Genomic DNA, 12,326 nt, shown 5'->3' on the forward strand with positions numbered 1-12,326 from the left:
TGACGCTCTTCCTAGTAAAATTTTATTAGGCGTTAGAGAAGGAGGATCGATCATTTTTTTCGGAACGTTTTTTAGGGGTCTAGAGTTCAAATTAGATTTAATCTCAAAGACCAGTGTCGACAAAATATCATATGAAAGGTTTCGAGACCAGATTAGCTTTAGCAGAAATAACCTAATTGTTAGCTCTAGACGTTCCCGATTTCCACCGAAGTGTAGAGCTGCAGGCGGTTTGAACATCCACTCAATTTTCACTTGCATAGGAAGCAAAGGATTTGTAAAATCTTGGAAATCACTATGCTTTGCTAGCCTGGATTGAAAAGAGTTACTCAAACCAACAGGAAGATTTCCACAATTGAGAAAAGATTTTTTTGGTTTTCCTCAATGGCTTATAAGTCGACGGATGCAAAGAATTGTTCATTCTATTGGCAACCTCTAGATGAACACTGCGTACAACTTGAGCACGCGAAGAGAAGTATGCATCTAGGCCTATTTTTTTCAAAATTCTTTAATGGGAGGGGTCGAAGTCTATGCCGGTTGTTAGAAAATGTGATGAATTTCTTTTGGTAATCTGAACTTTTGGAGTTCAACCACATAAGTGACAGTTCTTTCTAGGGTCATACTTCTGCATGGAAAACAATGTCCTATTATTTTTTACTACCACTTTGCGCCTAATTATCCACTAGAGATCCATCTAAAAATTTATAATCTATTCTGTGCCACAGTTCAAGTTTGTTTGATGGATGGGTTTTTTTAGTGAAAGGACGAGTTTACTGGTAGACGATGTTCCTGTACCATTTACAAGTTTGAAAATTCCGACTCCAGATCTTGATTTTGATTAATTTTCATCAAATAATTGTAAGCTTTTTATATTATGTGCTAGTAAGAACTTGGATTCTTCACCTCAAAATCGAAAATCAAAGAAAAAGCAATTTTTGGGAAACCGAATAACCGGCTGGAAATTGGGGTAAGTAAAAACTCTAACCGAAACGCAAAGAAAGCGTGGCAGTTTGGGAAAGCGACCAATCGGGTAATTCGGGTCGGTTAAATTCCCAAAAAACCCAGAAAACAAAGTAAGTGCGGGCGTTGGGAAGGCAACCAACCGGTCTGAATTTGGGGCAGGCAAAACCCCAAAATTGAAAAGCAAAGAAAGCGCAGAGTTTGGGATGTCAACCAACCGAGGGAGAATTTGGGTTCGGTAAGACCCCCAAAAACCGAAAAACAAAAAATGCGCGGGTGGGTCGAGAAAGAAACCAATCGGGACAATTTAAGGTGGGTTAAACCCCAAATCCGTTTAGGAAGAATGCGGTAGGGGTTGGGAAGGCTATCAACCGGGAAGAGTTAGGTCAGGAATAGGGTTAAGGTTAATTTAGGCTTAGAGGTGGGTAAAATCCCAAATCCGAAAAGCGAGGAAAGCGCGGTGGGTTAGGAAGGCAACCAACAGGGGGTAATTTGGGATGGGTAAAATCCCAAAAACCGAAAAAAAAGAATGCGCGGGGTTTGGAATGAAAACCTTCAGGGGGAATTTGAGGTGGGTTAATCCCCAAACCTGTTCAGCATGAAAGCGCAGGGGTTGAGAAGGCAATCAAACGCGCGGATTTGGGGTGATAAAACCCCATATCCGAAAGCGAAGCAAGAGCGTGGGGTTGGGAAGGCAACCAGCCGGGGGCAATTCGGTATGGGTAAAATCCCAAACCCATTTAGCGAAAAAAAGAGCGGGGTTGGGGCGGCAACCAATTGGGGGGAATTGGGGTAGGTAAAACTCGAAAAAAGGAATGCAAAAAACACGCGGACGGTAAATTGTAATCAAATTGGATCAAACTTTAAAGACAGTACTTTGCTCTCTAGAATCTGCTTTCAATCTATTGTGATAACTTGTGAAATCTCTTGCTGTAACATTCGAACGGTTATTGTTAAATTTCTAGATATTTGAATACAGTAACATCAAAAAATCTCATGGCGGAAATCAACTGATTTCTATTTTTAATGAATTTTTTCAAGCAATTTTTAGCTTTTTGGGGGTTGAGTTTGTTGTCTGACTTGGTTTGGCGTCAAAAATTTTTTTTAAAACCAGTTATTTTTGGTGGGGTTATTTTTCGAGTATGTTATTAAAAATCAGTGTTTGATATTTTTTTTAGATTATATATGTTAGTTTCAATTGATGGCGAATGTTTTGGATGATTATTTGTGTTATGTGGCTGTTGTTGAAAGTCACTTCCGTTCTTTTTCAACAAAAAGAAGTCATGTCAGTGACATCTAGCAAAAAAATTCTATATTAAAATTTTGTCTAGTCAGCAGAACACATAAGTACATTCTAAAATAACTAACTCGCAGTAAAGGTTGTTTGAATTTCTAAAAAACTTCAAAAATATTACTATTGTTTCCTCAAAGGTTTAGCTGTGGTGATGAATATTTTTTTAGTTGAATTAATTTGAGTAACAAAACTTCAAAGCTCGTGCAACAATTTCCCATTTTTTAAAATAAATTTTGCTCACCAAAAAAATTGAATTGAGGAGGCGGCATTAATAACTGAAAGTGTGTAATTCAAATCATATGGCGTAATTGTTTATAGACAATAAGTTCAATAAAAAATTTCACAAAAATGTAATGCGCTATGTCAGGCAATATTTCAGGCAACTTGAGGGCAAAAAAGTATTGATTCTTTTTCAAGATCTAATGAAACATCAAAATAGGTTGAGATAGTTAAACGCTAATTTTTTTTTCGAGAAACATTGCCCACCACAATTGCTTCAATCTCTTTGGCGTGCATCTCATCTGACTGGCTGAGGCGCTTGTTCAGCTGTTCAATCTCCAAGTTCAGTTCTCCTTCTTTCTCTTCCAGCTCCACTTTTGCGATCATCAATTCATCTAACTTCACCTGAAATGCCATGTGTTCATCTGATATGAAAGTAAATAATTTTTTCTGCAATCAAAATCTGAAATGACATGCAAAGACGTCACAAGCGGTTTTCGATTGATCAATTGATATTTTTTTAATATTACTCTTTCCTCGTAAAGTCATCATTTATTTTCCAAAAGCAATTATTAATCCATGCTTAAAACCTTTTCGCAGCATAGTTCCTCCTTGAACTTTAATTCCATATCCTTCTTGACAATGTCGAACTCCTCCTCCATCCTTTTGACCTCTGCTTCGTGATTTGACTTGACCTCTGATGCCTCTTGTCCCAACTGAGACTTCAGACTGGCCAGTGAGTTGCGATCTTCCTCCAACTCACGCAGCCGCTTTTGCATCTGAATGCAACGTGGAAACAGATTAATCTGTTGTGATTGGAGAAACTTTTTTCACATCATCAGTCAACAAATTTGTTGGTAATATATGCAAGCTAAAATTCGCACATTCAATTGCAACCAAAAAGTTTTTCCCTTTGAAGAAGCTGCTTTGAATTTTAGTAAGATTCATAATATATCAGAAAATTATAATTCATAATATATGAGATTAAAATTGCTGCTTTCTCTATGAAGCGAACATGTTCACAGCGACTCGCTTTGGTTTCAGTAATTTGTTTCAAAAATTCAACACGGCTCAAGTAGAATTTCTTAAAAAGAAATCTAGAAAAAAATTTTACATGACTTTTTTTTCCGAGCATCGATAACGAATTAAAATCAATGTGATGGAACCAAATGCAATAGAGATGTAATTGCTGGTTTTTCCCTTGAAGTTACAGTAAATGTTAAAACCCGGATCCTTAACAGGCTTCGATCTTTAACGAGAACATTCACCAGTCAATTAGGGATACTGTTGGTTCAGTTTGGTACAACGTGAAAGCAGCGGATATACATATAATCCTTACCATTTTGTTAGTCTGAAATCAACTCACATTTGTTAATAGTATACCAGAACAATTTCCTTGAAATACTAGGGCCAAAATCTTAGCTTTTCAAACCTATTGCAGTTTTGTAACATCGAAAATTATCCGGAAATCACAAACAAAAAATACAGAGAATGGGAAAATTTCTTATTTGTATGTTTTTTTCCGTAATTCAACTTTCTGCATGGAGTAGGGCAACATAGAGCGAATTGGGACGTAGTAACCTCTCTGAGTCCTTGTGATCCTAGAGAGCAATCTGAGCCGTACCTTATACATAATTTATTTTTGTATTACAACACCCCCCCCCCCCATTTTTGCTCAATGCAGAGGAGGTAAATTATTTGTCTTATGCCTACATTTGTTAACCTCCATATGTCTTCTTTATTTTTTTATCAGATCAGTGTGATCATTCTTAACTCTCATTTCAAATTTGGAGGTGATTTTTTTCATTCGTTTTGTCCACTTCAGGTTTAATTTCATAGTCACTCACATTTTTTGTTTCCGATTGAGCTTTATGAAAGAAAGAAAGAATATCTTTCCGCCGAAACAACTTCAAAATTGTTTTTTTTCGAAAACTGAGTTGCAACATGGCAGCTTTTTTGAGGTTTTCGTAATCTTGTAAGGCAATGTGATTTGTGATTTGCAATTGTGTATGTCACTTAAAAATGACCAAAAACAAAGCTCTGCTCAGTGAGACGGCTACGATTGAACTAAAATTTGAAGCTAACGATCACTAACTGCCTCAACTTCAAAACGTGCCTAACTTACTTGGTCAAGCACCAATATAAGGCACACCGCACTTAATCCCAACGAAAAGTGAAAAATGAAAGACGCTGAAAGAAGAAATTGAAGCGGGTGTCAAAAAACTACCAGTACTATGGTTCCACATCTAATAGAGTCCCTGAAACAGCAGCTAAGAGTAATAATAAATGAAGTGTGAACTGCAAAATCTGGTTTATCAAAATGAAGTCGAGCTCAAAAATCTTTGTTGGATCAAAACCCTAAAAGTTATAACAAACGAGATAATCTTAAAATTTTTTGCTTAGTAGACTAGTCTCAATGAGATGGAAAAAGTAATATCGTTGAACAAACTCCAACAAAACTTGGACTCAGTGATAATCCTTTAACTATCTGAACAGTATTTATCAATTGCGCGTAGGTTGCCTTTGAAGAAACTTTGACCGTCCGACCATTGCTCCTCTTGATAGGTGGACTCAGAAAATAGACAATGCAAGCCAAAAACAACTGCCTCAACCTGAAATGCTTTAAAACGTTATATTTTGCTAAGACGTCAGCTCTGCGAGACACAACGTTTTCGATTGATGAGAAAGCGACATTAAAGTTAGTTCAGCGTGATTGCGAAAGTGAAAAATTTCCTATGAATATTTGTTTATGGAAACGTCCAATGGAAGTACGAAAAAATTCAAACAAAAAATTAAGAACTGCAGATGAAGTTTTCACTCAAGACCAGGTCACAAATTCGAAAAATTTTGTGAACAAATTCTGCTAATATGCAAGCTTCTTGCATCCCGAAACAGCAAATAATTGTGAGGTCAAATTAAAAACACCATATTGATTTAGACGTTCGATAGCCTTGAAAATCTTCCCCCAACGAGCAAGCTAAAAATTTTTCAGATGCTGGATATTTTGATAAAAGAATTGTTAAATATCAGCAGCCCTTATTCTTTGCGATGACATAAAAATTGATGGTTTGAAACAAAATGACAAATGATTACAAATTGTGCAAAAAGCCAAATGGTATCATATTTGGTATTATCAAAAACATCCGCGAAAAAGACAAAAGCCGCACCTGTGTCAATCAATCCGTTTACCAGAAATTAAAAAACGTGGATGCTAAAGTTTTGAAAAACGATACTTTTTCAAAAAAATTATCTTCTTCTCCTTATTGCAAAATGGGATAAAAGAACAAAGTTGGCGTATCTTCTTTTCAAATTCCTTTGTCATAAATAACAAAAATTGGCTTTCTTAACTCTTCAAAGAAAACTTCACTGATAGCGGATTCAAATTAGTCAAGGCAAAATCAGCTTCACGTGCCTTTGATAAAATCAACAAAACATTTTCCCAGTGTTGAATATATTGTGTTTTCACAATCATGGCAAAGGTGTTAAAATAAAGCAAAGTGAATCACCAATTTCCTGAAACAAATGAAAGAGACAAATGAAACAACGCTCAATTAATTGTAAATTAAATTTCAAAAAGATTGACGAACGCAAATATTTCGTTTTCATTTTTTCAATAGCGCATTTAAATGCTACTTTCTTCATAAACAAAACTTATTTCTAGCATTTTTCACTGGTTTGTGAATGAAATTCAATTTCTTGTTTCTTGAAACCTTCTGAATACTTGCAATGCCTAGATGACCATCGGTCTCCATTTCATTCGCGTATGTAGTCAAATTTCCCTAAAATTTTTGTAATAATAACCACTTTATTTGACCAGTTTTCGGTAACTAGTGGGGAGTAGTGTTTTTGCAGAATTCAATACGCATCTATTTTTCAAAATTTTCAAAATTGAAGAGATGCTCAATTTATTTCTGTGGATGAATGGAGACTTGGGTCGTAACACAAATTTTCTCCGAAGAGCTGCGTATGTTTCTTGCTAATTTTACTGCCAACAGGAGAGAAATCGTCTGCTAAACGTTTATCAGCTTTTTAAAAACACCACTTTATCAATTTAGCTGTTTTGTTTCTAGAAGACAAAATATGAAAAAGCAAAGTAGTGTGGCAGGTTTTCTCTGTCGCACTAAAAATGATGATCACGTAATGAAGAATAACATCAGAAATTGAGAACTTACCACGGCCAGTTTTTCCTCAAGAGTCTCCTTCTCAATCTTAAGGTCCTGTTCTGAGTGTCTCAGTCTCTGGATCTCTATCTGGTTCTCCTCCTCCTGTCTGCTGTACTTCTCACAGTCCGCTCGAAGTCGCATTACCTAAAAAAATTTCCCAAGAGCTGGTGAGACGATATAGAAAAAAAAACTTTCTTTCTTTGATTAACATCAAGATTGTTTAGCTATTACTTCTCAGAGCGATACTGGATGGTTAACTTGTGTAACGGCTGCTCTCCTATCAAAGTCAAGGAAAACTTTACACCGCCCAGTTCGTTTCAGCGGTTTCAAATCTGTCCGGATATTGTGTTTTTGCAGTTAACTTTTGTGAACTGTTTTATCCGCTATACTGTAGAATACCGTTGCATTACTTGTTTCTCTATTACGCTTGATAACTAATTGCTCAGCTTTGCTGAATAACAAACTTGTTTCTATCAGAATAACAAAATAATTCAAATTGAAACAATCTAATTTTGTTGAGTTTTGTTAATAACTCAAGTTATATACCGAATTTAGGAATTCCCGTTCCTACAAATTGTAGCCCTATAACTTGGCTATAACTGTGCAAAGTTTCAACCTGCTGCAGTAAGCAGTTGTAAAACAGTATGTCTTACCAGTTGCAAATCTGATAATAAGAATAATTTTCTGACTTTAATGTTAGCAAGTCTCTCTATTGGTTTCAGTAACACCAATTTCGAACTAGAGTAGGCTTCGTTAAAGCCAGTAAGAGAAACTGACTTTATGCTTTGCACAAAGTTTCTCTTACTTAGGAACTTCGTTCCTCAGAAAAGAAAGTTTTGAGAATATCAAAGTTAATTCTCTTTTCACAAGTCAAAATAAAGTTAAAACTGTACAATCATTAATATGATCTACAGAAACAAGACACGATAACAAGTAATTTACCGCTCAAGAAGGTGTGCTTCAATACGCACCGTATGTCAGTTTAATATAACCAAATTGCAGATTTCAACTGATTTTTGGTAGTTTTTCAAGCTCCTTTTATGCTGCTAGTCACGTGGATTTACATGTCAAATTCAACTGTTGATTGGTTGTAGATAATAATGTCGACAGAATGTGAACAGTTTTCCATAACGTCACTTTTTCAGTGTAAATTTGATGTCATGGGAAATTTGTTAACCATGTAGAAGTTTTGTCGAATATTCTGTATCAATAACAGGTTGACTCGCAATCCAATCGCAAAGAATCTGATGCAATACTGCTAATTCGTAATGTTGTTTTGCTGGTTGTTGAGGTAGTTCGAGTTTGAGTTATAGTTTGACTTCATGAATGACGATTGTGTACTAATAATAGTTGCTAAATGTAAATGTTGAACAAAATGAACAAATCGAAATGGCTTCGATAGAATGTAGCATTAAATTTCGCTTGTCACGCTATTCTAGCTTTAAGGCTTGAAATGGCCTTGAAGCGCTATTCAATTTGATTTCTGAGTTGTTAAGCTCAACCGCAATAACTTGCCAGAAATAGCAACTTTCTCACAAAAGAACTTTGTCGCATAAAAAACTTGAAAGTTGTGAGCTAAAATTGTGAGAACTATGACTTGTAAAGATTAATTTGTATGTTTCTAAATTTGTGGAAATTTGCAAAGCGAATCGTAGCAGAAAATTTGTAAATTCTTACAATTTGCTCATTTTAGACAGAAAAACACTTTGTTAGGTGTATATGCATTCTGTACAACTGTATTTTCGTTTGAAGGTGTTTTAAAATGATGAGGTCAACAAGTCAAACCTGTTTAGAGAGGTCAACCAGTTCGACCTGGACAGCTGGTGGTATCTCTGGCTCCTTCGCCGACAACATCTTGCCGCCTTTGGCCGCTTTATTCTGTTCATTCTCAAGACGCAACATCTGTAAGACACATACAGTTTTATTTTTGAATCACCTGGTACATATTATTTGCAACCCTCAATCGCACCTTTTGCATCGTAATCTGTATACTTTCGGGCGTGGACATTTTCAGGTGATTAAATAATAAAGCAGTCAATTTTAATTAACTGGTAAAAAAATCATTCAAATGCCCTAATCTTAAATTTTTTTGGGACCGCATAATGTCCGCAATGTTGTGCCGGAATGAAAAGAATCGCGACAGCAATCTGGCTCTATCCCCCCGCCCCGCTTAGTGAATATTTGTTTTTTTTTAATTTTTACGCCCCCAGCTGCACGTGCTTTTCTACATAGTAATTAGCTACGCACAATTTGAAAGCTTGGATTACAAAACACTGGGAGGGGAGGGTGGGGGGGGGGGGCAAAAGGTGTCAACTATTAAATGGAAAGAACGGTCTGAATGTGGCAGTCTTTCCTTGAATTTGTCCTCGACTTGGTCCAGTTGTTGAGTGAGTTTGTCGTTCTGAGCAGACAGCTCCATCATCTTGGCCTCAAACTGTATCTTCATCTTCTCTATCTCCTTCTTGTGCCCACTGTCAAGGTCAGACCGCTCCTATAAATAATGCACAGTACTTTAGAGTAAAAAGTATGCGTGAATAATGAGATGTTGAATTGGAAACATATACTTAGTTACAGTCATCACTATCTAATATAGCGCATAATTGTATGTACTACTAATGTGAGGAAATAAGCTAAGCATTAGCCCTTACTGCTTGAGCTATATCGCTAAGCATTTAGCTGCCGCGCTCAGCTGAGCTTGTTGTTGTTGGCGGTTATTCCTCTGCTGCTGGGCTTGAATCGCCAGCCAGTGGATTGAGTCCTCGCAGAGTTGAAAAAAGTGCTTCTAGTACAAATTCACTGCTTTTTTAGTGATGGTTTATACTTTTTGCCAGCTGGCATAGTGTGATTGGTTGGTTCACTATGTCGACATAGACTACGGCAACAGCACAGTAGGATTGCATCAGATAGCACTAAAGATTATTGAGTTTTGTATTGTATGTAGCACTGCTACAGTACATAGCAAATAAACCACACGAGGTGAGAACTTACTTTTCACATTTATTAGTCAAGCCCGTCTTTAGAAGCTCTTCAATTGACCATAGACTCTTTAAAACACTAACTCAGTATATTTTTCTCATATACCTTTGAATTTTTAACCAATAATAATCAGCAACTCGTAAACATCTGGCTTTATTATTATCTAAAAGCCAGTCTCAATTATGTTGGGATGGGGAATGACAAGTCTAATCACTAGAAAAAAAATTGCTATATCTTTATGGTTGATCGGAGAACGGTTGATAGATAAATGAGAGGGAGCTGCGCTAAAGATTTTTCCATAACGTCTATAAATGAATGACATTTAATTAATATGGCAAACCTTTCGTCGTTTCTAAAAAAGCACAAAGGATCATTTGCAAACGAGACTTTCTAATTAATTAAATGGCTGTAAAATAAGTCCAACCTAACTAACATACATTGAGGTTGTTTTTTTTGGAGACCCATACAAACTCATACAAAAATTTCTGATTAAACAAGAGTTATAGACAAAAAAGGTGCAAACTTCTAAGAAACTGAAATGCATGAGACAAGAACTTTTTTGAAAAATCTAAAACGGGGGATTTGCATCGGTCTGTGTTTCGCAGAGAATTTGTTCCAACCTATCAAATAGCCTTTATTAATAACCTCCATCAGCTTCTCTGATGGCTAATATTTAATCGTTGTCATTTTGGTGCCTCGAAAAGGACATATGTTCAGATTCGGTTTTACTACTTGAAACGAAATTATGGTTCCTTTGATTTTTTTAACTTGCTAAGTGTCAGTGAATCAGGACGTAGAAGTCAATGCTGCACCTGAAAATAAGCGTTCATGTCAAGATACCAAAAAAAGGCAAGTAAACAAAAACCAGAAACAGTCGTTTTCGTTCTTTCACTATTCCGAGAGAGAAAGAGAGAGCAAGAAAAATAGGTGAGAAACAAAACTTTGGCTAGGCGAGCAAAATGTTCATGTGCGTGAATTTAAAACCATTTTGTGTGTTTGGTCAGTGTCTGATCAAAAAACTTTTTGAAAATTTTTTTGTGGAGGTTGTTGGTAGAAACTTGTAAAATTATGCTCACAATTCTGTTTGCAGCCTTCACAATTATTTCATTTTCTTTTTGCTCCCTAATCCCTGGGATTTTTTGTTATCCAACCCTATGCATGTTTGCTTTTTGTTGTTGAAGAGTAATTAAAAAAAATATATCTCAAAGCATATTCAGAAATAGTTTATGTTAACAAATTTGCTCTCCAATCGTATTTTTTCCTCTGTTCCTCATAATACTACTTTGACTAGATTAAAGAAGTAAAAAACTATAGGATTGAAATATGAATACATCTGTGCTTTTAGGCAAATTTTTGTGTTGAATCTACTTTTTATTTTCTATTCGGGTTTGTCTCCCCTTTTCGCTTTACAAAAGTCAAATTATAAACGTGTGATTTATAACTAACGTCACTCAATGTTTCAATTTTAATTGCTCCTCAACAACATCGATCAGGGTTGCAGTCAAAAGACAAAAATCATAACGAATGGGATTAACTGAGAAAGCGTGGGCTCGAAGTGATTGTCAACTAGGTTATCAGATTTCCTTAGAGCACTTGCTGAATTGTTTTAGTTTCAGCTGCTTAATTTAATTTACGTTGGATTGTGGGTTCATTATAATTCAAATCTATAATATATCGGCTCTACCTTTCTTGTGGGCGTATGCTTGTTTTATGTTCACTTTTATTGATGCAAGTTCTTTTCGAGCAAAAGACGTTACGAAATTGTGCAAACTTAGAACTTCTTAATTAAATTTTGTTAATTTCAGTATGACTTTTTGATGCATTCATATTTTTTTACCTGATCCCTTCTCTTTAATTACTTCACTGAGCAGTTTAAGTGGATTGATCACATTACTGTTTATATATCTTTTGTAATTAAGCGTATACGATTACAATGCGTAAAGAGATCAGAAATTAGAAAAAACTTTGAATTTCTCACACGATAAGCAAATGGGCCAGACAGGCAATTAGTCAAAAAGTGCAAGATAGGGAAATGCCATTTAAAACACATAAGTTTGGTTCTTAAAATTCTTCTGGACTGTATAAAGTAAGAGTTTTTCTCTAACAATTGTCTCCTTCTGTAAATGAATTACAAAACCTTCATCTAAAATTTCCTAATTTGCAAAGACTTCGCTTATAAAATTTTTCCTCTCTATAATGGTGCTTGTCGCCCTCAACTTTGGCAAGAATTAATAGGAAAAAATTAAAAACTTAATAATTGTACAACAATGTTCCCATTGCCCTCATTAAATTTTAATCAATTTTTTTTATTTATGTACGAAGTTGGTTGCGTGAATTTTTTGTAATTTATGTATGAAGTTGTTTTCCCGAATTTTTTTAAATTTATGTATGAAGTATGGTAATTTATGTAATTTTGGTAATTTATTTGCGAAGTATCGATTATTGTCATTTTTGTCGTTTTCGTCGGTAATTTATTCAAGAGGTGTCGATTGTTGTCATTTTTGTCGTTTTGGTCCCACGATGAGGGTAAGTTAGGTAAATTAAGTGAAGATGAAGTTAACCCTTATTGATAAGTAACAATTGACGTTCCCCTCTCTGCAGGATCCCAATTCATCATATAGAAATAACTTTTGTCATGCCCCTCAGCCACTGACCGTTTACAGGAGAGGCTCCTTATAGAGCTCTGATAAGTATACAACGGACGACGTTCGCAACCC

At 35.6% G+C, this 12,326-nt stretch overlaps 1 protein-coding gene across 1 annotated transcript in view; it reads right to left on the reverse strand.

Moving 5' to 3' along the window:
- Nucleotides 1-2,516: 2,516 nt before the first annotated feature.
- Nucleotides 2,517-12,326, reverse strand: part of LOC142339271 (uncharacterized) — a 72,596-nt gene continuing 62,786 nt past the window's right edge. Inside the window, exons 11-15 of the mRNA XM_075389174.1 lie at nt 8,987-9,124; nt 8,419-8,535; nt 6,643-6,777; nt 3,061-3,249; nt 2,517-2,875 (exon numbers count right to left, since the gene is read on the reverse strand). Of these exons, the coding sequence (XP_075245289.1) occupies nt 2,708-2,875; nt 3,061-3,249; nt 6,643-6,777; nt 8,419-8,535; nt 8,987-9,124 (747 nt within the window). The 3' untranslated portion in view covers nt 2,517-2,707. The remainder of the gene's footprint in view (nt 2,876-3,060; nt 3,250-6,642; nt 6,778-8,418; nt 8,536-8,986; nt 9,125-12,326) is intronic.

Source organism: Convolutriloba macropyga, chromosome 5, assembly GCF_964194025.1.
Source record: "Convolutriloba macropyga chromosome 5, txConMacr16.3, whole genome shotgun sequence".
NCBI lineage: Eukaryota > Metazoa > Xenacoelomorpha > Acoela > Convolutidae > Convolutriloba > Convolutriloba macropyga.